At 40.6% G+C, this 27,961-nt stretch overlaps 1 protein-coding gene across 1 annotated transcript in view; it reads left to right on the top strand.

The window, feature by feature from the left end:
* The window catches only part of LOC136863360 (uncharacterized), a 411,613-nt gene that overhangs the window by 44,152 nt on the left and 339,500 nt on the right, over positions 1–27,961 (top strand). The window contains exons 3-4 of the mRNA XM_067139751.2: positions 6,493–6,654; positions 15,414–15,911. Coding sequence (XP_066995852.2) covers positions 6,493–6,654; positions 15,414–15,911 — 660 coding nt within the window. The remainder of the gene's footprint in view (positions 1–6,492; positions 6,655–15,413; positions 15,912–27,961) is intronic.

Genomic DNA, 27,961 nt, shown 5'->3' with positions numbered 1-27,961 from the left:
CACACCCAATGCAATGCTCTACAGTCATACTAAAATCAAAGGTCTTCGAATGATCAGAATTCATGGCAAGCCTTTCTACATCAAATACATTCACTTAAATGTTTACACTTGGTCAAACATTCCTGCATCAATAACGTAAGGTGACTTTACAAGGAAAGTACCCATTGCCTCAAAGATTTTTTTTTTTTTTTTGCTATTTACTTGATGTCGCACCAACACAGATAGGTCTTATGACGATGATAGGATAGGAAAGGCCTAGCCTAGGAATGGGAAGGAAGCACTCATGGCCTTCAGTAAGGTACAGCCTCAGCATTTGCCTGGTGTGAAAATGGGAAACCATGGAAAACCATCTTCAGGGCTGGCAGCAGTGGGGTTCAAACCCACTATCTCCCGGATGCAAACTCACAGCTGGGCGCCCCTAACCGCATGGCCAACTTGTCCGTTCCTCAAAGAACTGAGGGTACAACACAATGAAAATAATTACCATAAGTACACAGTGCTCTGAAAGATGCAGAATATGACAAATGGCATTTTCTCTCTCAGAAAGGTAAAGGGGTTATTCTTTTTAAGGAGTACACACGAGCCAAAAAGTGGGTTCGAAACCACCAAGGACTCACTAGCAGTGAATGGCGTGATAGCCTGAATATGGTAGGCAATGTAGCAGCAATATGAGTTATTCTAGGCAGGTCATATGCCAGTAACCATTGTCGACACCGTGACAATGAGAGTGAAACCTTCCCCTACCTCCTAGGGCACTGTGTGCATAATGAAACTCTATTTAATGGCAAGCACCACAGCATTCATTCAATCCTGGCCAAGAGCTTGAAAGATTCTGGCATGGTCATCCATGAAGAAATTCACAGCATCTCAACTACTGCAGCACTCGTTGAACAGACATCTTCACCTATGACAACAAAACGAAAAGCCCCTTGTGATTTAGTTTTATGCATCCTGCCGCTTTTACTACAATTCTGAAATACACCGGTCCCTCTTACAAAACTGGAGTAACCGAGCTCGATAGCTGCAGTCGCTTAAGTGCGGCCAGTATCCAGTAATTGGGAGATCGTGGGTTCGAGCCCCACTGTCGGCAGCCCTGAAGATGGTTTTCCGTGGTTTCCCATTTTCACACCAGGCAAATGCCGGGGCTGTACCTTAATTAAGGCCACGGCCGCTTCCTTCCACTTCCTAGGCCTTTCCCGTCCCATCGTCGCCATAAGACATATCTGTGTCGGTGCGACGTAAAGCCAAAAAAAAAAAAAAAAAAAAAAAAAAAAAACTGGAGTAATATAACAAGATGTCTGTTTATAGGTTAGAAGACAGCAGGAATCATGAGTGCCACTATTAATTCATTTTGGGTACCTCGAATGTACTCATAAAACCAGTACAGATACGAAGAACATGTACCATACAAAAGGGATGCACACACAGACCAGGAGCAGGTATTGTATAGGCTGGAAATAGTGCATTGCATATCAAGCCTTGCAGTAGCTCACATGGCAGGGGCATGGTTGGAGTTGTGAAAGTGGACGGTGCTGAAAGGTTCAAATCCCATGCAAGTATTTTTTTATTTTGCCGCCAATTTCCTGGGATGTGGTAAGGTTGCATTCTTGATAGCTTCCACAGATTGATTTGTTTATTTAGCCCTGTAATGTGCTGTATGTATCGTGGCATAGGGTATTTATAGTGTTGGATAAGGATGAGGAGGTGATGGTTCGTGGCTACAACACAGGCAACAGACACGTCGTAAATGTTCCAAGCTTCGTAGACCACAGGCAGGGCAAAGTGTGCCCTATTGGAATGATAACAACAGATAGGTATGTAGCTGTGCAAATTTCTCTCCTTCGAGGCAAGTCATAACAGCGCAAAGCTTATTCACCGCCTGGTGATGAATTCCAGCAACGAGTATGTGGATATGTTACTCATCTATGGAGTGAGCCGAACCCGTCCTGGGTTATCCCTGCACTAAAAGCCATACGAGATTTCATTTATGGAGAAGAACTAGACAGAATGCATACCTGCCACAATGCCTGTAACAAGAACTCTATCCGGATAGACGGCAACTGACAGGCATGACATTTTTGAGTTTTAGATAGACGTCTGCAGGCTACTGCATCCCTAGGAAGAGATCATCCCACGACGTCTGCTCACAATGAAGTGATTGTGTTGGGGCTGTCCAGCATAACTCTCACACTAGAACATGGGCCATTGCACAGGAGAACATCAGCTGGATGTCTGATATGCGGTTATTGCATACCCAGCGGTTTCGCCCGTACCACCTGCACTTACACCAGGAGCTCCATGGTCATGAAGTCAAAGCACGGGTGGCATTCTGTCGATGGACCCTACAGCATGTGGACAATAATCCTGCCCTTTTAGCGACCATCTTATTTACGGATGAATCAACATAATATGCATTGTGTGGATAATCCTCATTGGGTACAACAGGCAGCATTTCAGGTACAGTGGGGCGTGAACGTATGGTATAGCATCATATGTGATCACCTCATTGATCCCCATTTCTTTGAGGGACCTCTGATGGGAGAACACTATCTGCGGTTTCTCCAAGATGACCTTCCACTGTGCTTGGAACGCGTGCCACTCCATGACCACTGCAAGATGTGGTTTGAACATCACGGAGCTCCACCGCACATGGCGGTGATCGTCCTGAACCATCTTCATGTGACATGTTCTGATAAATAGATAGGAAGGGGAGGACCTGTCCCGTGGCCCGTCAGATCGCCCATTCTTACGCCTCTGGATTTTTTCTGCAGGACCATGTAAAACAACTGGTGTATGCACGGGAGCAGAGCAATCCTCGTCACCTTAGTCACCATTGAGGCATGTTGATATGTTACACCAGAGATGTTGCAACTTGCCAGATGGTCCTTATAACAGCGTGCGCAGCTCTGTATCGAACATGGAGGTCGTCATTTCATGCAGGTGCTGCATTAAAAGAGGTAGCTAACTGAAATCCTGTCACATGTTTTCTAGCCTTTACCAACCCAGCTCCATACCATATGCCACCATAGCTATGGCCCTTACCATATCCCAGTCAACTGACTGTAAAAAAAAAATTTAAAAAAAAATTGCGTGGGATTCGAACCTTAGAGCACCATCCACTATCACAACTTCCGCTGCGCCACTGCCAAGTGTGCTATTGCGAGGCTTGAAATGCAGCGTGCAGTTTCCAGCCTTTACAATACCTGTTCCTGGTCTGGATGTGCACCTCCGTTGTAAGGTACATATTCTTTTTATATGTGCTTGTTTCACAGGTTCATTCTTGGTACACACAATGAATTAATAGTGGCACTCTCGATTCCCGCTGGATTTTAGCCCATAACCACACATCTTGTCAAATGATCACGGTTTTAGGAGTGGGACAAATGTACAAAGTATTTCAGAATTGTAGTAAAAGCGGCGGAATACATGAAACGAAATCCCAAGGGGCTGCAGAACCACCATGTATTAATCGACTCAACTGTCAGATTTAAGACAGCTCTAAGTCGACATAGAGAAAAATAATATCTGCACTCCGTGTATCCCCTATTCCTGCTATCTTTCTTAATCTGTTTACCCTCCAGGGTTGGTTTTCCCCTCGAACTCAGTGGGAGTTTGCACATCTACCGCATCAAGGGCAGTGTCCTGGAGCGTGAAACTTTGGGTTGTGGGGGTACAACTGAAGAGGAGGACCAGTACCTCGCCGAGGCGGCCTCACCTGCTACGCTGAACAGGAGCCTTGTGGGGGATGGGAATATTGGAAGGGATAGAAAAGGAAGAGGGAAGAAAGCGGCCGTGGCCTTAGGTTAGGAACCATCCCGGCATTTGTTTGGAGGAGAAGTGGGGAAACCACAGAAAACCACTTCGAGGAGGGAAGAGAACCCCCTTTACTCAGTTGACTTCCCGAGGCTGAGTGGACCCCATTCCAGCCCTCCTACCACTTTGTATCCCATATTACCTTGATAAATGCAACCTCTGAATCCTGGAACAAGTTAAAAATCTCTTGCTTTGATTTTTATATTTCACCTTTGTTCATAACAGCTGCAGGTTATTAATGTATAAACTTACTGTAGTGTTCTGGATCCTTGTGATCACCTCTAACGTCAGGTAGATTGATAAAAAATTATTATTATTATTATTATCATCATTATTGAGCTTCCATGGCTCAGATGGCAGCGCATCGGCCTCTCACCGCTGGATACCATGGTTCAAATCCCGGTCACTCCATGTGAGATTTGTGCTGGACAAAGTGCAGGTGGGACAGGTTTTCCTCCGGGTACTCTGGTTTTCCCTGTCATCTTTCATTCCAGCAACACTCTCCATTATCATTTCATAGCATTTATCAGTCATTAATAAATCACTTTGGGAGTGGCGATTCCATTGTAATAATAGCCTATATATGATCCGTTCATTACATCCCTGACCCGGTCAAAGACTGGAAAACAGGTTGTAGGTTTTCATTCATCATCATTGTTGTTGTTGTTGTTGTTGTTGTTGTTGTTGTTGTTGTTATTATTATTATTATTATTATTATTATTATTATTATTATTATTATTATTATTATTATTATTATTATTATTATTATTATTATTATTATTATTATTATTATTATTATTATTATTATTATTATTATTATTATTATTATTATTATTATTATTATTATTATTATTATTATTATTATTATTATTATTATTATTATTATTATTATTATTATTATTATTATTATTATTATTATTATTATTATTATTATTATTATTATTATTATTATTATTATTATTATTATTATTATTATTATTATTATTATTATTATTATTATTATTATTATTATTATTATTATTATTATTATTATTATTATTATTATTATTATTATTATTATTATTATTATTATTATTATTATTATTATTATTATTATTATTATTATTATTATTATTATTATTATTATTATTATTATTATTATTATTATTATTATTATTATTATTATTATTATTATTATTATTATTATTATTATTATTATTATTATTATTATTATTATTATTATTATTATTATTATTATTATTATTATTATTATTATTATTATTATTATTATTATTATTATTACTGGACACCTTACTTTAGGTCAAATCCCTAATGCAAGTTCTGTTTTTGCAGCCCAAAGCCATCTCCATACTGTCCAGGATGGCCCTCGGATTACTGGAAGGTAAAGACTTCCTCAATAATGCCGGCACTAAATGGGATAGAGTGATGAGTTCTATTCCTGGTTGTCTTTACCCCCAAGAAATTACCTGGTACTCATTTATGGAGTAGACTGGTTGCATTCTAGAGCCATATGCCACTCCAGAAGTGGTTGTTGTTTCTAAATTTTTTGATTTCCTGATGGGGAATCAAGCCCACATCCTCCTAGTGAACCATGCACACCTTTACCACTACACTGAATGTTTCAATACTACCCGGAAGCTTGTTTTAATATAGTGTGATAACTCTTTCAATGGTCTCAAATGTACAGGAAATGGCTTTTATTGTCCTAAAAGACAACTGTCCGAACAATCTTTCAACTATCGCAAAATTGCTCGAACTGACCATTAACTTACCAAATATCCCATACACTCCCCAAATTGTCCCAATATTGTCCAACACTGTCTCAAATTGTACCAATATTCTAACTCTTGAAAAATGGTCCCAGAACTGTCTCATTACTGTTCTGAAATTGCTTTTAATTTCATCCAATTGTCTCAAAAAGAAGTGTTACTTTAAGTGGCCTTCATTATTTATATATTTTTCTTTTACATGGTTTGGGGGTGGCTTCAACTGATTTAGCATGCTAAGCCTGGATTCATATTACAGTACTCAAACATGTAAAGTTAGTTAGAACGAACATTTTCAACCAACTTTTATATACTGTAGTTTCTATAGGATTTTGCTATATGATGGCTACAAAACCAAAACCCTACAGCACACATTATTCATTAAGGACCTTGGGCCCTTGGCCCTCCAAGGAAATTGGTGCCCAGTCAGGTGGCGTATAGACATTGGAATTCCACAAGGTCAGTTTGGCTTTCTTGACTGGATTTGCTGCGTCTCATATTAGACAGCTCCTAACTCATCCTCACGAGGTTTAGTGAAACCTGTTTCAGCTATCAGTTTAGGATTAAAATCCTTGGACAAGCCAGGTATCAAAGGTTGGTGCTCTGGGTAAGATGCAACCCCTACTCCATGGGGCAGGCAAAATGGCTACTCGATCAAAATTTCAGTACTTCGTCCTTGAAATAATAATAATAATAATAATAATAATAATAATAATAATAATACAGTGAAAATAAATATATTTCATGCTATTTGCTCTTAATGTAAGGGACACTGATATAGGCCTACTTGGAATATAAGAGTTATAATTATAGGAATCTAAAGGATAGTCTTATTTCATTGTTCCCAGTAGCTTCTTTTGTGGATAATTCATATTCCATCAACAAGATCAATGATGTTCTTTCTTCTCCACAGATACTCCCAGTGGAATTTCCCAATGTGGCTCGGCCTGCACCATATGTGTTGCGTCCCTTTGCTGGCGTATATAATCCTTTCCCATATGGATGTTCTATACTATGCAACCATCCAGCAGATTATGAAGCAAAAGATGTTGTGAAGAGAGCAAAGGACTCATGGGTATGTAAGAAAATAATTTTTGCTTGAATAACTTGAACTATTTTCCCTGTTTTGATGTCCTTCGCTATTTCGATTTGTGCAGTTTTTCGGCACTTCTCTGTTTCTGTCAGATACCGTTTTACGGCCGACTAGACTTACCTATTTCTGTTCGTGCAGTTTTATGGCCGATTGCCCTTCCCGTTTTGTTTGTATAGTTTTACAGCCGGATGCCCCTCCCTTTTACGATTCATACAGTTTTATGGTCAGATGTCCTTCCCGTTTCGATTCGTCTCCAAAGGTAAAGGGCAGCCAGTGAGGTGGAGGCAGCGCTCGGATCCCCCAAAAACATCTACTCTGGTTGACTGTATCATTTTGGATAATGCCTACATGTTGTTTAATCCGCATGAAATGAATGTCAGTATCTGAAAATCGCGACACCATTTGTCAAATTTCATAAAGGTATCTGTGATATTTCAAAGTCCAGTGTGGGATTTTGTAAGGATTGTAGAGCATTTTGTGAATCTGAGAGAGTAAGAATTCTTTCGAACTGGCATGAACGACCATATGAAACAGCTGGCCGGATAGCCAAAATCTCAGCAGTATATATTTATGTTTCCCCAGGTAGGGAGAATTTGGCGGATATACCCAGAAGAGGACAGTAACATGCATATTCCACTCCATGTGGTGCTTTGGAGCCATCGGTATAGATGTGGACAAATTTTGCCCACGTGGAGTGTAGAAATGACATTACTCTGTTATTTAGATTATTGTAGTTTCTCTGCTTACTAAGCTGGGTATTTGAGAGAGAGGCAGTTCATAAGGGAAGCAGAATCCGGGAATTGATAACACACCAAAACTTGCAGTAAATGTTTTAAATCTCTGGAACTATTCGCCAGCAGTGGAATCCTTTGTGTGGGTACTTTGCGCCGTATGTCACAGTGTTGAAGTTGTTTCAATTTATTTAAAAGAAGAAAGTGTGTTACTGTAGCAGTTCTCAGTAAAAACGTATTAGCCAATAATAATTGGTGTAAATGGAGAGGCATTTCTTGCGCTTCGATTAATAAGGCAGTAGTTGGTGTTGATGGCATGGCTCTTAAACACACTCTTATTGCGTAATACTATAGCACATTAAGCTTGCGAAGGACATACTGAGGTGCATTTCCATAAAATATACTACCATAATCCAGAATGGATCATACTAAACTTTTGGTGTAGACTAAGTGAACCTCAGGGCCATGTGCCTCTCCAGAAGTGAAAATCTCATTTCTTCCTTTTACAACTTTCTGATGGGGAATTGAACCCATGGCCTACCGGGTGAAACAAGCCCATCTTTTTACTGCCTTGGCTACAAGGTCCATTTATATTCAGAATTCTACGAAATAAATAGAACATAAATAAACTAATATTCATGTTTGGTATTTTCATGTTTTACGGCAATCAAGTCTCTTCATAAATGTATGCTAAAGGGCATCATACTTCATAGTACTTAAAGTTTCTTCATAGAACTCATTGTACTAAACTTTGAAGACGTAGAGATATTATACTTTTCCAGAAACTTGGCAGTCAGTCATATCAAATGTGAATACATCAATGATGACTTTTATGCTGTTAACAAATAACGCCATTACATTCTGTACTAACTTATTAGACAATACATTAGCAACAAAGCAATACACATATTGTTGTAAATCTAGAGTAAACATTAAAATCAACCAGAGGATCCGGTGAGTATATGATATTACCGATATAAATGGTCCATTATTGGACATATAAATTTTCCAGCTAACTCATTCCTGGTTGCCAGCGTTTCGACCCCGTGTGCTAGGTTGGGCTCATCAGTTGATACCTAGTACACCCACCAAGACACATGGCTAGTGCATACCGTGGAGGGCACTGCGTAGGCTACTTGGAGCCACCGGTAGTGCCAATGCACTATGAGAGACTTAGTCTCAATACCAAAAATTGATGCCTGCGTGGCCAGATTTAGATGTTGATTCCCATAGGGAACCTGAAATATTTGTCTCGAATGAGTAAATATATAATATATTAATATTCTGGTGTATGTAAATTGAGCCAAGTACAGAATACCTGCGTCTGATCTGAGATACGGTACGTAAATTGAGTAATTATTACAAAAAAGTAAATACGTAAATTGAGCACAATAGATTCGTAATTTGGGATGTGTGTGGATTGCTGTACTACCCTGCTCGCGCTTCCCCAATTTTCTTGTATATACTACTCAGTGTACTCACAGATAATACGGAGACAATATTGGATAACTGCTGACAAAGTGACACCTCATGTTAAGTGTTTGAAGTCAACATGGGATTCATATCCATCGATAGAGGTAAAAATCTACTATGTGGGAACTATACATATCTGAACGAAAAAGAAAAAAATAGGGGACCATGTTTTGTAACGTCTGGTATGTGAACGTTAATTTGGTAGATGGGGTTCCAGTGGTCGTACAGCATACCTTGAGAATTTAGCTACTCAGGGTATGCCAAATCAAATTTATACTCCATCTATAGGCGTAGCCATGCATTAAACTGTCAGGTGACCCCTCAAAACAAAGTGAATAGCGGTGTGTCCGTGTGTCATTGTGAGGTACACAGACTACTGCGGTCATTTGAGCATGTTGTACGTAAACCAGCACATCCCATGAGACATCTTAATGAGGTTCAAGTCGCAAGGGCCGTCACTTTGATCCAGGAATGATGGACTTTTCATCATATTGCTGTGGATCTCATTCTCTCTCCGTCAGTTATTTAACGCTTGTGGAATCGCTACAGTGAGACAGGCCAGTTCACAAGGAGGGTTGGACAAGGTTGTGGACGCATGACAACCCCACAGGTTGACCGATATCTGACAATCTGTGCATTGTGGCATCGTTTAGCAACTGACAGAGAAGTGCAACAAGACTTCAGGAGGATCACTGGAGTCACGGTGTCTGACCAGACAGTAAGGAACCGGTTAAGAGAAGTGTCCTTACGAGCCAGATGTCCTGTTCGAGTGCCCTGTTTAACGCAGCAACATCGCGCAGTTCGCCTTCTGTTTGCCCGTACCAACATCAACTGGCAACTTCACCCATGGAAACCCGTGTTGTTCACAGACAAGTCCAGATTTCTCCTGACACAGCATGATGGATGTCAACGTGTATGGAGACGCCGTGTTGAGCAGTACATGCCAAATGTTGTCCAGGAAGGCGACCGATTCGGACAAGGTTCTGTGATGATGTGGGGTGGCATCAGTATTGATGGCTGTTTGGATCTTGTCGTTGTCCGTGGTAATCTTACCGCTGCGGGATACATCGAGCAGATACTGCTATAACATGTGTTGGTTGCTGCATACGGTGTTGGCCCTGAATTCGTAGCAAGCATCACCAGAGCTGTCTTGCGAGAACTGGGCACTCAAGAGATGGAATGACCAGCAATGAGTCCCGACCTTAATCCCATCGAGCATGTGTGGGATAGGCTTGACAGAAGTGTTCATGGGTGTCCCTTTCCACAGACTCTCCAAGACCTCGAACAGGCTCTCATTCAAGAATGGGACCTGATACCGCAACTTGACCTCCGTCGACTTATACGGAACATGGCACATAGGTGCCAAGCTGTGATAAATGCTCATGGAGGACATACGCCATACTAAAACTCTACATCTGTGATAAAAATTCACCCTGGAGGTCTGTTATCACATTGTTTTCGCCCCTATTTGGACATATCCGTTTGTGTTCTGAAAATGAACGTGAATCCATCGATGTTCTTTTGTATACTTCAATGGTAAAGAATAAATGTTTAGTTGGTAATATACCTGAGTGTGAGGTATTGTTTTGTGAAGTATGGCATATGTTCAAAAACATGTTCCCCTAAGTATTTTGAACCATGTATATTATGAAAGGGAGTAAGACTACTGATGGCGTACAGCGGGCTTCTAGAGGGTGACGCCCTCTATCAGGCCAGGAGGTGTGTTGCGGCGATTTGAGGTACGGAGAAGGATGAGACTGGAACGCCCGTGACCTATAGAAGGAACTGTCTCGGCATTGGCCTTAGTGAGGAGAAATTGAGAACCACGGGAAACCATTCTCATGATAGCCGACGGTGGGACCAGCCGACTGCCTTGAATGCACAGAGCTCTGTTTCAAGCCATAGCTCCCGGTGTCGAAAGGAATTACAGAGTTGGAGGTGAATGGTAAATAACTGCAATGCAATAATACACACTAGACAACAGAATCAATTCAAAGAATCGTGTTGTTGTTCACAATCGTGGCGTTGACTTATTTCTCCATCATAGGAAAATTAGCAACGCTATAAACGCTATAAACGCCGGAAAAGCCATACATCTAATTTTTGATCTGATAAACAGAAGGCCAAAGATGAGGAAATAGAAAACCGTCCATTGTCAAATCTTTCTACCACGGACCGTGGAATAATATTTTGACGATGAAGGTGGACTGAACGTGACAGTTGTGGCTCTAATCAGAATGCAAATTTGAAATCCTTAAGTATTTTACCTGAATATAGAGATGAAGTGCATGAACGACTGGATTCCTTAACTGTAAACACTAATACGACGCCAGCCTTGCGGCGGTCCTGGTTTCAATTCCCGGCCAGGTCAGGAGATTTTACCTGGATCTGAGGTCTGGTTCGATGTCCACTTAGATTATGTGACTTCAATTGAGGAGCTACCTGAGGGTGAGATAGCGGCCCCGGTCAAGAAAGCCGAGAATACGATCGAGAAGATTCATTTGTAGGATTTTGTAATAATATGCAAATTTTAACTTCAAAAAGTATCATAGCACAAACGTTTTAACCACACCAATATAAGCAGATATTTCGTTGTAAAGTACGATGCATATGGGCTACCTTCAGTCCCAAAGTTTTAACCCAGATCTACCCAAAAAAAATTTTTGCTTGAATTTGAAGATTTATGGTATATAACTGACCTATAGGTTGTATGATGATCCCCAATGTTAATTGTTTCAGGACCAGGTACATTGGATGGACAGGAGGGGGTGTCCTACAAAAAGGACAGTGGGCAAAAGGGGTATGATAATAAGAAAAATGTATATGCCATTCTAATGTTATATTATTCTTAATTGCAATCTAATACAAGAAGTCTGATTACAGAATGAATTGTTAGAGTGTGAACTGAAGAGAATATAGTAAAATATAAGACTTCAAAGGACCTTGGTGCTTCTATACGGCATGGTGGTACTTGATGTAGATGTTGATTCCCATAGGGAACCTAAAATATTTGTCCTGAATGAGTAAATTTATAATACCAATATAATGGTCCATTATTGGACATTATAAATTTTCCAGCTAACTCATTCTTGGTTGCCTGCGTTTTTCCCTCGTGTGAAAATTTATAATGTCCAATAACAGACCATTATATTGGTATTATAAATTTACTCATTCAGGACAAATATTTTAGGTTCCCTATGGGAATCAACATCTACATCATTTGATGGCCAGGCAGACATCTATTTTTAGAAGTGAGACATTGCTCTCATAGTGCATTGGCACTGTTGGTGGCTTCAAATAGCCTATGCAGTGGCCTCCATGGTATGCACTAGCCTTGCGTCTTGGGTGGTGTGCTAAGTCCCAACTGACGAGCCTAACTTAGCACACGAGTGCGAAACGCAGGCAACCAAGAATGAGTTAGCTGGAAAATTTATAATATCCAATAACGGACCATTATATTGGTATTATAAATTTACTCATTCAGGACAAATATTTTAGGTTCCCTATGGGAATCAACATCTACATCATTTGATGGCCAGGCAGGCATCTATTTTTGGAAGTGAGACATTGCCCTCATAGTGCATTGGCACTGTTGGTGGCTTCAAATAGCCTATGCAGTGGCCTCCACAGTATGCACTAGCCTTGCGTCTTGGGTGGTGTGCTAAGTCCCAACTGACGAGCCTAACTTAGCACACGAGGGCGAAACGCAGGCAACCAAGAATGAGTTAGCTGAAAAATTTATAATGTCCAATAACGGACCATTATAATGGTATTATAAATTTACTCATTCAGGACAAATATTTTAGGTTCCCTATGGGAATCAACATCTACATCATTTGATGGCCAGGCAGGCATCTATTTTTGGAAGTGAGACATTGCTCTCATAGTGCATTGGCATTGTTGGTGGCTTCAAATAGCCTATGCAGTGGCTTCAAATAGCCTATGCAGTGGCCTCCACGGTATGCACTAGCCTTGCGTCTTGGGTGGTGTGCTAAGTCCCAACTGACGAGCCTAACTTAGCACACGAGGGCGAAACGCAGGCATCCAAGTATGAGTTAGCTGGAAAATTTATAATGTCCAATAACGGACCATTATATTGGTATTATGGTGGTACTTCTCAAAACACTTCACATGTAGCGTTATGTTGCACTTTTTGCACCTCATAGACGCTTTTTTGTGGCATACCCTGCACCTTGTTTGCTTCCCTTGGGATTCAATCATGTGATCTACGTGGTCATATCTGGAATCAGCATTTTTAACGCCGATGGACGACTGCGCTTTTTTGCCGTTTTTCTTTCACTGGATTGCAAGAGAGCAACAGCCGCTCGTCTTCGAAAAGTTAGATGATCCAATTTACCTCTGTTCAGTTTGTGGATCTGCCAAGCATTCTGCTCACACACATCAATACAGTGCGTGATAAGAGGAAAGTACCATTTGTTTCCTCGAATTGAAATGAGATAGAGACTGATGTTTTGGTCAGATCTGTCAACGCCCCCCATTCCACAATTATATGAATTAAAAATTTCCGGTTGTTCTACAGTCACCCTCTTTTTCTCAGTTCTTGAGTACCTCTTGGTGAGACGAGTTGGAAACACTGACACTGCATTTGAAGCAGCTGATACCACATTGTTGTCGATCCACTTTGCCACTACTATTCTCTTATCATGTGTTGATCTGAAATCGAAACTACCTCGATTCTTCTTCTTGAGCTCATCTTTAGACACGAGGGGGCATTTTGACATTCTGTTTTCTCTTATTGTTCCAGTGGCTTTTATTCCTCTTGAACTGAGCTCATCCAAAAGTGGAATTGTAGTAAAATAATTATCAAAGAACACATGATAAGGGAAGGGAGCGATGTTAGAAAGTATATCAACATATTGGAGAACTACAGCTGGCCCTAAGGGAAGCTCTTTCCTGTAATTTCCTCCTGCATTGCCTCTTGCTCCTTGATATGGTTCCATCCATGTTACATATCCTGCACTGGTAGCTCCAACCCAAAGTTTGAATCCAAAACGGATTGGTTTCCCACGAATGAATTGTTTACAGCCATGCTTTCCAAAGTAGGGGACCATAGCCTCATCGACACTGTGATGTTTGTGATGAGGTACAAACTCCTGAAATATTTTATTCAGCAGTGTAATGAGAGGCCTGACTTTGGCAAACCTATCATTGTTATCTAAATGTTCATTGTCACAACAATGAAGATGGTTCAGAATGAATTCAAAGCGATTTCTTGACATAGAATTAGCAACAAGTTTGTTGTAAGAATCACGACTACCCTCCCAGTACATTCTCCTTCTTGAAACAGATACATATCCACTTAGAAGCAAAATCCCTTTAAATGTTCTCATTTCATTCTCGGAAATATCACCTAAGCGGTTTTTGTGCGCTGCGTAACGGTTAGTATGAGTGACAAGAAGCTCAATTATTTCATCATCAAACAAAGATGAGAACGTTTCTAACGGAGTGAGATTATTAGGAACAAAATCCAAACTAGGCCATTCAATGTTTTCAGTTTCCAAGTCATGTTTTGTCCACACGTATGCAGTTTTAGAAGACACGGTCAATTTCGGGTGGTTTTCCTCAGTAATATCGCAGTTGGAAGTGTTATTTACAACTTCTTCATCTACTACATCGTCTTGTTCATGGTACATCATTTCAGCATCAGCACGTAACTGTGATCCAGGAAGATGATTCACGTTCAAATCGTCCTCTTCACCGGATTCCTCATCAGTAACAATGTCATCCATGGAACTAGGTGGTAACACAGCAACAGATGCCACATTGCAGTCTGGTTCTTGACAAAATATTGACAAAATCTCATTCAGAGACAAGCTGGAATAGAGGAGAAACAAACTATGTAATAGTACCCCTTATGCCCACTGTCCTATAAAGAGGACACTCAAATATAAATAAAAATCACATAGCCAATTATTCGCCACCAAGAATGGAGAGTTTATATATTCATTACTTGTACCTTGACCAACATATCACACCAACTGGATTATAAATATCAACAAAAGGTACTGTGTAACTTACCTTTCATTCTTCTGTGGCACGAGCTTTTCCATGATACCAAAGTCTGGTTGTTATGAAGCTATCAACAATGTACAGAAACTTCTTTAAACTGCTTGAAACCAAAACAAATGATAGTTTATATCTTTAGCGTGCTACCAACATAACAATTAGCACCAGTTCTTGCCTGACAGCTCAGGCAGTAGTAAAAGATGGTGGGTATGTCTTCTGTCCTTAAAATAGGGCAGTGGGCAGATCTGGGTTTCAAAGATGGGAAAGACAAGTTTTTGTTCATATTTTATCTGTTCAATTTACTAACTTATTGATCGAGTTTTTAAAACATACGTACTGTACCTCAGTGTTTGCTCAATTTACCACTCCCGATTAATTTGACATTTTTCTGTAATGTGACAGTGTTACCATGTGATCTAGAACTGAAGATCATTTTTCCTTGTAGACCTACATAAGCCTTTAGATAAATCATTTTCTTTCAAACTGTTTTTTTTAAAATTATTTTTTCAGGCTAATGAAGGCAAAGCATTACTTTTGCCAGATGAGCTGGCTGCAATTCGGGCTGGAGTCCTGCAAGGTTCTCATCGCCATGCATATGAGGATGGGGAAGACACGGTACCTGAAGAATTATTCCGTCGTTACACCGATACAGATTCCAGACCCCTAACTCCTGCCCCAACTCTGGCCAGTGTAATGACCCGTGGTTCTGGCCGTCGCTGTGTGACACCTGACCCCATACCTACTCACTGTCTTAATCCTACTCGTGAACGTACTTTGTTAGTCCTTGACCTCAGAAGAAGTCACAGTCAAGATACACTGAGCTGGCATGGAACAAATACAACTCCCACCACTGTTCTCCAGCCTCCTAGCAAGAGCATCTCTCCTTCCTCTTCTTCTCATTTAACACCAAGGAAGAAAAAGTGCTCTCCCAGGAAGAAGTCGCAAACACCTGGTGTTTCACCAAAGGTTGAAGGTGAAGGATCTTCAGAAAAGGGAAATAATCCAAAGGTAGGAATATCCTGATAATTTTTTATGTAGTCTATGTTTGTAGTATAGATTGCTACCTAGCTATATGCTATATGCTATGTTTTACACAGGGCATGGCTAAAAGAATGTATTAAATGCAAAAATGTACAGATGAAGAACTGATCATTTTCTATTGAAGTGTTTAGAGATCAACAACAATAACAAAAGCATTTACAAAATTGTCTCCTTACACGTCCCTTAAAACTAAAGTTCACACTAAATTGGAGGCCTACTTATTTGCCACTACTTTGAAGAATTCGCCAAGTTTAGTTTGTTTCTTCGCCTTTTCTGTACAATTACACTTGTGCATCTGTCAACGGTAAGCAATTGTCACTGAAAAACTGTCATAATTAAAGTCTTTTAGAGAAAAAATTGAAAATTTTTGCAGTCGTCCAAAAAAAATAAAAAAAATAAAAAGGAGCGCATGGTATTGAACCTATACAGTATATACACAGTTTTGTTTGTTGTGGGTATCCACATGGTTTGTACCTACATGGGAAGTGAATTATACTTTAAAAATAATAAAAACTAAGTCTGATAAGATATTAAATGCGAGGACTATACACAACAATGTGCGACTATACACTATACAATTTGGAAGCCAAAACAACCTAATGGATAATGTGTTATGAGATGGAAGTCAGAGTTACAAAACCTGTGTCTGTCCCGTGTTGTAATAAATACTAATGTTATTCCACGAACCTACTATGCTGGCATAGTAGGGGGAGAGGTGATACTCCCACGTGGTGCGTCCCAGATGGCGGATAGGGGGGTCCTAACCGGCTTGCCGGCGGACTTGAGGGAAATAAAATACCTCTCTTGGACTAAACACACAACCCACTGTGGGTGGAGGACGCAGACGACAAATACACCCACGGTATCCCTTGCCTGTTGTATGAGGTGACTAAAAGGGGCAACCAAGGGATGATCAAATAAGAACCATGAGACTACTTGTAATTCATACCATCACACAGGGAACACCATGGGTCGCTTTTACTTGCACGTAGTATCACCTATGTTAGGTACAAAGTAGTTTTGTGATTAGTAGCGACAGTGTGTGGCTCAGGATGCATTTTACAGTACTTGTGATTTGTACTCCTATATGAGCAACACCATGGGATGAGCGACACCATGGTTCTGCTTTGCCTATGCTTAGTACCCACTCTGTGAGGAACACCGCGGGATAGTGCGGGTCCCTGTGTTTAGTCCACTTATATGAGGAACGCCATAGGTTTGCGTTGCCTGTAAATAGCGCCGCAGTGTGTGAAACACCATAGGTCTGTGTTACACAGTAACGTGTGTAGCCGCCTTTAAATGTAATGAGTTCAGTACATCGAACATGATTGCAACAACACGTGTTTCGGAAAAAGCACAGGACGCTAGCTATAAGATAGCCAAACTTAACTATTCTACCATATTAGAAGTTAGTTAGTATAGGTAGTTCAGAATATGAATGTTCAGCAGGAGGATGGGATTGATATCATTCTAATGAACTTACCATATTTATAGGGAATAATACAGTTTGATTTGAAATTATACTTTCTCAAATAATGAAAATAAGGAAGATAATTCCAATAAATGAGATAGTTGATCCTAGTCTTGAAACATTTCAAGATGTGTAACTGTCTGGGTAATCAGACTATGTTCTATCTATAGGAGCAGTGTTTGCCATTATAGCTGGATTTATTCTATGTATTAATTTTCGGTACAGCGTCTTTGTAATTATTTTTCCTTTTATCATACATACACACAAAGATTATTTTGAAAGAGAATTACAAGTGTTTCGTCCAAAGAAGTCATATCGTGCACAAAATACAATGTTTACATCTGCTCTGATTGGCTGGTTCTGAAAGCTAACGTAAAATTAACCGCAAGAGCGTGGAGTTTGCAATCCCTTAATTTTACGGACTCGCAGTTAAGTTTACGTCGGCGCATTGTGAATGGTTCCATTAGATAGCATGGCCGCTAACTTCTAAGTTAACGTTAATTTTATATTTACGTTACATTTGCATTGTGAACGGGGCTTAACTCACGAGGGAACTCGCCCAGTGTCACAACCCGATTTCCCAGAAGCTTCGCTCAGTGAAAGAGGGGTCGAAATAAGCGAACACATGTTTCGGCCTACCCGTAGACACTCGACCGTTTCCAAGAAAATGACAGTCAAAGTTTCCGACGTGCTTTATGTGTTGTTTAGCGCGCAAAAATTTCAATCGACGCGGTGGCGCTTTTGCACCCCGTATTCAAATCCCAATTTTTTTGGTTTAATTTATCTACCTATGTCCACTGATGATTATGACACGAATGTTTCTTATCAAGTTAGTGGATACAAGGGTGTTACGTTGATTGTAAAATTACAACCGGGTTTCACATAAAGTGTTATGCATTTATTATGTATAGCTTATAAATATATATATATGTGTGTGTGTTATTTTTCAGGGATTGCAATGTTTTGTAAGTTCATTCTGATATTAATGCTCCAGGGAGATACGGTACAATCCCTTCGATGATACCAATCGTAAAAGCATTCGAAACAGAAATTTCACACACCATGAGTATCGCGCGGAGGCAGGTTTGCCACAGTTATTTTTCTGGGTGGGAATATCACTCGGGAAAGAAACGTCGTTAATATTACTGAAGATTTCGCGTGTTGGCAATAAGTTTGCAACAAACCACCCATGACGATCATTTTTCCAAAAACTGTTTCAAATAAGTTGTTTCATACAGTTTAATTAATTAATGTTATTGGCTTTACGTCCTACTAACTACATTTTTGCAGTTTTCGGAGATACCGTGGTGCCAGAATTTAGTTCTGCAGGAGTTCTTTTACATGCCAGTAACTCCACCGACACAAGGCTGACGTATTTGAGCACCTTCCAATACCACTGCACTGAGCCAGGATCTAACCTGCCAGGTTGGAGTCAGAAGGCCAGCGTCTCAACCGTCTGAGCCACTCAACCCGGCTATCATACATTTACTGATGTTTTAAAATTCTTTTACCAGACAGAACATAGACGAATAAGGCCAACAATATTTTAAAATCCGCCTCTGTGGTGTAGTGGTTAGCATGATTAGCTGCCATCCCAGGAGGTCCGGGTTTGATTCCCGGCTCTGCCACGAAATATGAAAAGTGGTGTGAGGGCTGGACCGGGGTTCACTTAGCCTCAGGAGGTCAGTTGAGTAGAGGGGATTCGATTCCCACCTCAGCCATCCTCGAAGTGGTTTTCCGTGGTTTCCCCACTTCTCTTCCAGGCAAATGCCAGGATGGTACCTAACTTGTCATGGCCGCTTCCTTCCCACTTCCTTGTCTATTCCTTCCGATCTTCCCATCCTCCCACAAGGCCCCTGTTTAGCATAACAGGTGAGGCAGCTTGGGCGAGGTACTGGCCCTCCTTTCTGGTTCTATCACCCGACCTAAAGTCTCACGCTCTGTGACACTACCCTTGAGGTGGTAGAGATGGGATCCCTCGCTGAGTCCGAGGGAAAAACAAACCCTGGAGGGTAAACGGATTAAGAGGAAGAAGAAGATATTTTATAATACATTGAACAAAACCATTCGTGTAGTAATTTTCAATGAACAAAAGTAAATAAATGTAAAATCCCACAATTCATCGGGATTTGAACACGGGGCGCAAAAGTTTGAAGTCGCGGCGAAAGCCAACGAGGCACCACGTCTACTGAATGTAGGATGAGCTAGTAAGCACATAAAGCACATCAGAGACTTCGACCATCATTTTCTCGGAAACTGTCGAGTGTCTACGGATAAGCCGAAACATGTGTTCGCTTATTTCGATCCCTGGGAAATCGGGTGTTTACACTTGACGGGTTCCCCTCGTCAGAAGTGAGAGGTTTGGCAACTCAAGCAACTTGAACCGGCCAGCAGGCTCATCTCTGTGGCAACCGCAGTGGGTCCGCCCACGTTTCCAAGGCAACCGTACCTCCTACTACCTTGTTCCCACCCAGGCAAGCAGTCAACGGACCTCACTCTCAGAACAGTTAGAGCGCATCTTTCAATATTACGACTATATATTCCGATGGCTAAATAAATTTGATCAAGGCGACTTCGTGTAACAGGTGTGTGAGAAGTGACGTCAGAGGGAAGAAATAGTGCGAGTACCACCATGAGCATTTCACGCCTTTAAAATACAATATAAATTATTCTGATAGTGAGAATATGATGGCATGAATTTTATGAATGCAGTGGATAAAATGTTTATGTAAAATTCCACGAGTTAAGGACATGCTTGGTTAGCATCGCAATATTGGACAAGACTGCAACGTAGTTGGAGCATGTGTAATAAGAGAGCTGCACGGAGGAGAATAAGTCATTTAGTTATGAAGTACTGGAGCATCCTCCACCGTCCTTGTCGCGGAGTATTATACGATCCACGATACTTAAAAAAAAAAAAAAAAACATTCTGCAGTCCTCGAAAACCGTAAACGTAGTTGAACGTAAAACCAATTACATTATTATTTATGCAAGCTTTGCCAGTTTCCAGATAAGAACCCTAATTATTTTTAACGTGGAGTTGGACTTAACCTAATTTATATGAAGATCCCAAAGTACCTGTACATTTTCAGGCAGTGGAGTGCAAATTCTTTATGTATTTCAACCAGAAAAAGTAAAGAAGTTAGCCCATTTCATGCTGATATCTCGGAGTATTTAAAATTATTCAGCCATCGTGGTATCCCTATGCTAACATACTTTTAACAAGTAAAGCGGAATCGAGAATGACTTTTATTGAGATGTTGGAATAACAAACATGTGTACAAATAACAGTCTGATTTTCGTTCATTACCAACAAGATGTTAACATCTTCTAAACTGGGCCTGACAAGTTAAAACTGTGCTACCTGTGGGGATAAACCTTTTATTATCGGTCAAAAGCTTTCTTCTTTAGCCGTATGGTGCGGTAATGGCATCTGTGTGTGGCAGATTTCCGGGGCAGCAGAGAGGAAATTTGGAAAGAAGACGTTTCAAACGAAACAAAATGAAGTGTTTATTGTCAATTACATGTTAAACATGTGATTAGGTCTTGTTGTAAATAAAATCCTGACGATATGTGTTGAAAGGTGAGTGCGTCAAGAATCGTCATAATATCAGTGATTATCTATATGATAACATGTCCTGACTGACTGACTGACTGACTGACTGACTGATTCATCATCGCCGAGCCAAAACTACTGGACATAAAGAAATGAAATTTTGAAGATACATTTATATTAGGGTGTAGGTACTCATTAAGGAAGGATTTTCGGGTATTAAGTCGCTAAGGGGATGAAAAGGGGGGTGAAGTTTTTAAATGAGAATATCTATATCTCAAAAACTTAAAAGTTTACAGGCGTAAAACTTGGTATTTGGAATTTACTTTAAAAATAAAGAAATGCATGTTTTTTGTTTTCCCAAAATCCCATTAAGGAGGGTGAAAAAGGGGAGAAATTTGTTGAATACCTTTTATGGGGATACTTATATCTCAAAAACTGAAGATGTTACAGACATGAAAATTGGTATTTGGAATCTCCTTTAAAAATAAAGAAAAACGTATATTTTTTGTTTTTGAAAAATCCAAAGAACACTTGGGGGGAGGGTTGGTTAGAAAGGACTGAAAAGGGGGTTCAATTCTTTCTATTAGGATACTGATATCTCAAAAACTGAAAACGTTACAGACGTAAAAATTGGTGATTGGAATCTCATAAAGAAATGCATATTGTTTGTTTTCGGAAAATTTACTTAGGCAGGGGTGAAAAAATTGAATTTTTTTCTTTTTGCTTTACGTCGCACCGACGCAGATAGGTCTTATGGCGACGATGGGATAGGAAAGGCCTAGGAATGGGAAGGAAGCTGCCGTGGCCTTAATCAAGGTACAGCCCCAGCATTTGCCTGGTGTGAAAATGGGAAACCACAGAAAACCATCTTCAGGGCTGCCGACAGTGGGATTCGAACCCACTATCTCCCGGATGCAAGCTCACAGCTGCGCGCTCCTAACCGCACGGCCAACTCGCCCGGTAATTGAAAAATTAGTTAAATTATTTGTATGAGTCTACTTCTATCCCAAAAATTAAAGATGTTGCAGATATGAACATCGGTGTTTGGAATCGCCTTTAAAAGTAAAGTAACACATATTCCTTTGATTTCGGAAAATCCAATTAAGGGGGTGAAAGAATTGAAAAATGTAGGCCTATTGAATTATTTGTATGAGGATATATCTTATGAACACTAAAATTGATACAGACGTGAAAAATGGTATTTGGAATCTCCTTTCAAATAAAGAAACGTGCATTTTAGGAAAAAATAAACTTGGTGGGGGGGGGGGGGGAGTGAAAAGGAATTGAATTCCGTTTATGAGGACATATATCTCAAAAACTGAAGATGTTACAGTCGTGATAATTGGTATTTAGAAACTCCTTTATAAATAAACACGTATTTTTTTCCGGAAAATTCGCTTAAGGAGGGACGGTGAAAGGAAGTGAAAAAATTGAATATTTTAAATGTGAATACTTATATCTCAAAAATGTATGGTTACAGACGTGAAAATTGGTGTTTGAATCTCCTTTAAAAATAAATAAACACGCATTTTTTTGGGGGGGGGGGAGGAATCAACTTAACGGGGGTGGGGTGAAAAAGGAGTTGAATTCTTTTGTGAGGATACTTATATCTAAAAAAAAAAAGATGTTACAGACGTGAAAATTGTTATTTGGAATCTCCTTTAAAAAAAAAAAGAAACACGTCTTCTTTTGTTTTCGGAAATCCACTTTCGGGGGGGGGGGGAGGGGGAAGAATTGAAATATTTGTTGAATCATTTGTATGATATGCTTATATCTCTAAAAGCTAAAGATGTTACAGACGTGAAACTTGGTATTTGGAATCTCCTCTAAACATAAACCCATTTTTTTTCTTTCGGAAAATCGACTTGGCGTGGGGGAGGGGGAGGGTGTGAAAATAAGTAAAGAAGGAGTTGAATTAAATTTAAGAGGATACTTATATATCAGAAACAGAAGATGTTACAGACGTGAAAGTTGGTATTTTGAATCTCCTTTAAAAATACAAAAACATATTTTTTTGTTTCCGGAAAGTCCACTTAAAGGGTGAGTGGTGGTAAAAAGGGAAAAAGAAGTTGAATTCATTTTAGGAGGATACTTATATCTCAGAAACAGAAGATGTTACAGACGTGAAAGTTGGTATTTTGAATCTCCTTTAAAAATAAAAAAAACATATTTTTTTGTTTCCGGAAAGTCCACTTAAAGGGTGAGTGGTGGTAAAAAGGGAAAAAGAAGTTGAATTCATTTTAGGAGGATACTTATATCTCAAAAACTGAAGATGTTACAGACGTGAAAGTTGGTACTGTATTTTGAATCTCCTTTAAAAATAAAGAAACTCGTACTTGTTTGTTTTCGGAAAATCCACTTAAGGGGTTGAAAAGAATGGGAAAAGTGGGTGAATTTTGAAGATGAGTAATAGTATATCTACAGTACATGTCCAAAACTTAACATGTTACAGACATGAAACTTGGTATTTGGAAAGTCCTTTAAAAGTACAGGAACGCGTATTTTTTGTTTTCGGAAAAGGCACTTAACGGGGGGTGAAAAGAAGTGAAAAAAGAAGTGAATAACTTTTAATGAGGATGCTTACATCTCACAAACTGATGTCACAGACGCGAAAATTAGTATTTGGAATCTCCTTTAAAATTAAAGGAACATGTATTTCTTTGTGTTTTCGGACAATGGGAATGCCTGATAAAGGGGTTGAATTTTTTTTTATGGAGATTCTTATAGCCTGTCGCAAAAACTGAAAATATTACGTGGAGATAGGTATTTGGAACCTCCTTTAAAAACAAACATTTTTTTTTTCAATTTGAGAGAAGACCGTTTCTCATATGTACAGTTCTATGTTGCATGATCATCTTAGCCCCAAAAGGCAATAACACAAACGTGGTTTACAGACAGTTTCCGGGGTAAATGAAACTCAATTTGTTGGTGCAGTAAATGCCATTCCGCACATATTACAACTATGGATCTTCTCTCCAGGGTAAACGCCTGCTTGCTAATATTGCAGCTGTGTCTCTCCTTCCCAAAGTGAGCCAGCGCATGCAATATCGGTGATTGTCTGTTAGCACTTATTGCAACTGCAGATTTTCTCCCCTGTGTGAATCAATTTCTGCGGTGGCGCGTGTAGGTCCTGTCCCAAAGGTAAGAAGGTATTCTCAAGCACAGTACTACGTGAGCAGTTGACCAGTGTGGATGTACGGTAAGGCGAGTGCAGCGTAGCATGATTGGCATTGAGCAATACCGGGCGGCGATAGGCGGCTGGCTGGGCAGGCAGAAGAAGACGTCAGGGCATGCTGCGAATAATGGAGAACTGGGGAAGATCGGCGAGGTTATCTTGGCAGCAACGGTGATAACTATGCTATTAATTTTAGGGGGAGTGGAGACGAATCCAGGCCCTGACATGAGCTGGGAGGACTGGGAGAGAATCAAGGGGATGATAGGAGACGCTGTTAAAACACACACGGGAGAGGCATTGGTTAATGAATTCAAAAAGGAACAAGCCAAGGGTTTTGAAGATATGAAGACCTGATTCAAGGATCAGTGGGGAGCCACGGAAAAGAGAGTAGAGGAGAATGAGAGAGCAACGAGAGTGCTAAAAGAGCAGGTAAAAAATCTGGAAAAGGAACTGACGTTTTTGAAGAATGAGCTCGGCCTCGTCAACCAACAAAGGATGAAGAAATGTATATATATATATCTATGGTTTACAGGAAGAACGAAATGAAGATAAAGTGAAGCTTATATATAAAGTGGTGGACCTCGTACAAAATAAGCTGAAACTTAACCTTAGTGAAGTGGATATGGACGATATCGAAAGAGTAGGAAAAGTTAAAGGTAGGAGACCAGTGAAAGTGAAGATGATGTCAACCATAATGGCGGACATAGTGTTAAAAAACGCAAAGAACTTACAAGGTGAAAGGATCTGGATAAGCAAAGACTTGGGAAAAGAAGAGATTGAGAATATAAAAATCCTACGGAAACATTTAGGCAGAGCCAAACATCAAAGCCTTGAAGCATTTATTAAGGATCAAAGGCTAGTGGTAACAAATGGTGTATGGTGCCGTGTTTGGACTGTAACAAAACTAAAAAGGACGGAAGAAGAGCTGAAACAGGAAGAGGAACGCTCGAAGCGGCCAAGAGAGAGACAGGAGTACGCTCAAGAGGAGGGAGGAAATGTGGTAACCATGGCTGAAGCACCGAGGCAAGAAAACAGTACAGTGCAAGATAGTGTGAGTGAAAGATCAATTGTGCAGGTTCATGAAGTGTTATCAGATAGTGTTCTTAAAGGAAAACTGGGTGCTCTGATTACCGATCGGGAGGGAGACCTTATGACCAGAGGAAGAAGCAGGAGCCTGAAAGACCTATGGGGGAAAATAAATAAAGGTGTAGAAGATAAAGAGAAGAAGGATGACAATAAAGCGTCGAGGAATGATGGGAGGTAGAAGCTGAGAGCGAGAGGGTGACGAGAAGTAAGATTAGAGATGGCGATTTGGAAGGTAGGGAAAAAAAGCTGTAACTAGGCTGAAAAATAGGCTTTATTAATATTGAAGGTGTACTGAGTAAGATAGGCATTACAAAAGTAAAAACTTTAATAGAAAGCTTTGATATTGTAGCGCTTTTAGAAACATGGCAAGAAGTAGGCAGGGAGATAACTTGGGGAGGATTCACGGTAAGGCACAAGTCAAGGAAGAGATTAAGTAAAATGGGCCGCGTGCCAGGAGGAATAGTAGTATTAGTCAAAGAAAATCTAAACGAATGTATAGAGCATATCGTGAGTGAAATTGAAGGGGCCATGTGGATAAGACTTAATATGGGGAGAGAGGCAGGGAGAGAGAAACATGTGTGCTTGGCTTTTGCCTACTGTCACCCCAGGGAATCTCCATATGCGAATGATAAGTTCTTTGAGGAATTATTATTATTTTTTTTTTTTTTTTGCTAGCGGCTTTACGTCGCATCGACACAGATAGGTCTTATGGCGATGGGAATTATTATTAGAAATTGGTATCATCAGGGGGAGGTATGAGGAGGACGGTATATTATTACTTGGAGACTGGAATGCCAGAATAGGCGAGCGAAGTCCAAGGTATAGTAAAGAAGAAGAATTGATAGTCGGATCAGGAAGAAGTAGTAATGACAAGGTAATCAACAACTGTGGTAGAAAACTCTTAGAATTATTTGAAGTCGGGAATTTCTGCATCTTGAATGGCTTTTGGGAGGGGGACAAAGAAGGTAAAATGACCTATATTACTGAACAAGGAGGGAGCGTTATTGATTTAGTAATGAGCTCACAGGACTTGCTAGATTGCATTAAAAACATAATAGTGGAAGACTGGATTGAATCGCACCACGCTCCGGTATGGGTCAATTTGGTGAGGAGAGAGGAAAATAATGAAGAAGAGAGAAAAAGCATGACATAGTGGGGCAGTGGCTATACCAAATATATATGGGCAGAGAACTCAAAGAGAAGACTAGATGCATTCATGGATAAAGAGATACATCTAATTAGAATTGGCTGGAAAAGGGCGCTGGTGGAAAACAACACAGACAGAACGCTCGATTTATTGCAGTACCCTGTAAAGAGAGTGACTCGTACAGTCGGGCACAGCAAAAGGAAAAAAAAACGGAAGGGGAGGGTTGGTATGACAGGGAATGTGAGGCTCACAGAAAAGCAGCGTTGGGAGCGCTAAAAGAGTATAGAGCAAAAGGAGGGAGCGAAGAGCGTGAAGCATTCTGCAGGCTGAGGAAAGTGTATAAAAGCAAAATTGCAGATAAGAAGAAACAATGGTTGAAGGACCAATCAGAGCAAATAAACAAGGAATGCAGAATGAATTGAACGGAAAAATTTTGGGAGAGAATAAATATGATCAATAAAGGAGGGAAGGGATTGAAGAAAAGAAATACTGACTACGTAAAATGGGTGACATATTTCGGCGAGCTATTAGGAGGAAGGGACGATTTGGAATATAAGGAAAGAAAACAGACCTTGTGGTCTAATGTGGAAGTAAGTATACACGAACTAGATAGGGATTTTACGATATAAGTAGTACAGGGGGTGATTGGGAAACTTAAGTTGAAATCAGCGGGGGGGGGGGGGGGGGCGGGGAATGGTATTAGTAATGAATGTTGGAAACAAATAAGTAAATACGGTCCGATGGTAGAAGAAATTGTAAAGCTATTCAACAAGATTTTCAACGGGGTGAAGGTACCGAAGGAATGGGAGTATGGGATAATATGCCCAATATATAAAAAGAAAGGGAACAGAAATTTACCTAATAACTACCGAGGTATAACTCTTTTATATACACTGACTGACAGAGCAAATGCAACACCAAGAAGGAGTGCTCAGAACTTTATGCCAATTGCAGGGTAGACTGACGTCACTGAGGTATGCTCATGATGTGAAATGCGCCGCTGTGCTGCGCACGTAGCGAACGATAAATGGGACACGGCGTTGGCGAATGGCCCACTTCGTACCGTGATTTCTCAGCCGACAGTCATTGTAGAACGTGTTGTCGTGTGCCACAGGACACGTGTATAGCTAAGAATGCCAGGCCGCCGTCAACGGAGGCATTTCCAGCAGACAGACGACTTTACGAAGGGTATGGTGATCGGGCTGAGAAAGGCAGGTTGGTCGCTTCGTCAAATCGCAGCCGATACCCATAGGGATGTGTCCACGGTGCAGCCCCTGTGGCGAAGATGGTTGGCGCAGGGACATGTGGCACGTGCGAGGGGTCCAGGCGCAGCCCGAGTGACGTCAGCACGCGAGGATCGGCGCATCCGCCGCCAAGCGGTGGCAGCCCCGCACGCCACGTCAACCGCCATTCTACAGCATGTGCAAGACACCCTGGCTGTTTCAATATCGACCAGAACAATTTCCCGTCGATTGGTTGAAGGAGGCCTGCACTCCCGGCGTCCGCTCAGAAGACTACCATTGACTCCACAGCATAGACGTGCACGCCTGGCATGGTGCCGTGCTAGAGCGACTTGGATGAG

This window comes from Anabrus simplex, chromosome 2, assembly GCF_040414725.1.
Source record: "Anabrus simplex isolate iqAnaSimp1 chromosome 2, ASM4041472v1, whole genome shotgun sequence".
NCBI classification, from domain to species: Eukaryota; Metazoa; Arthropoda; class Insecta; order Orthoptera; family Tettigoniidae; genus Anabrus; species Anabrus simplex.
This window is presented reverse-complemented; position numbering and strand designations above follow the sequence as displayed.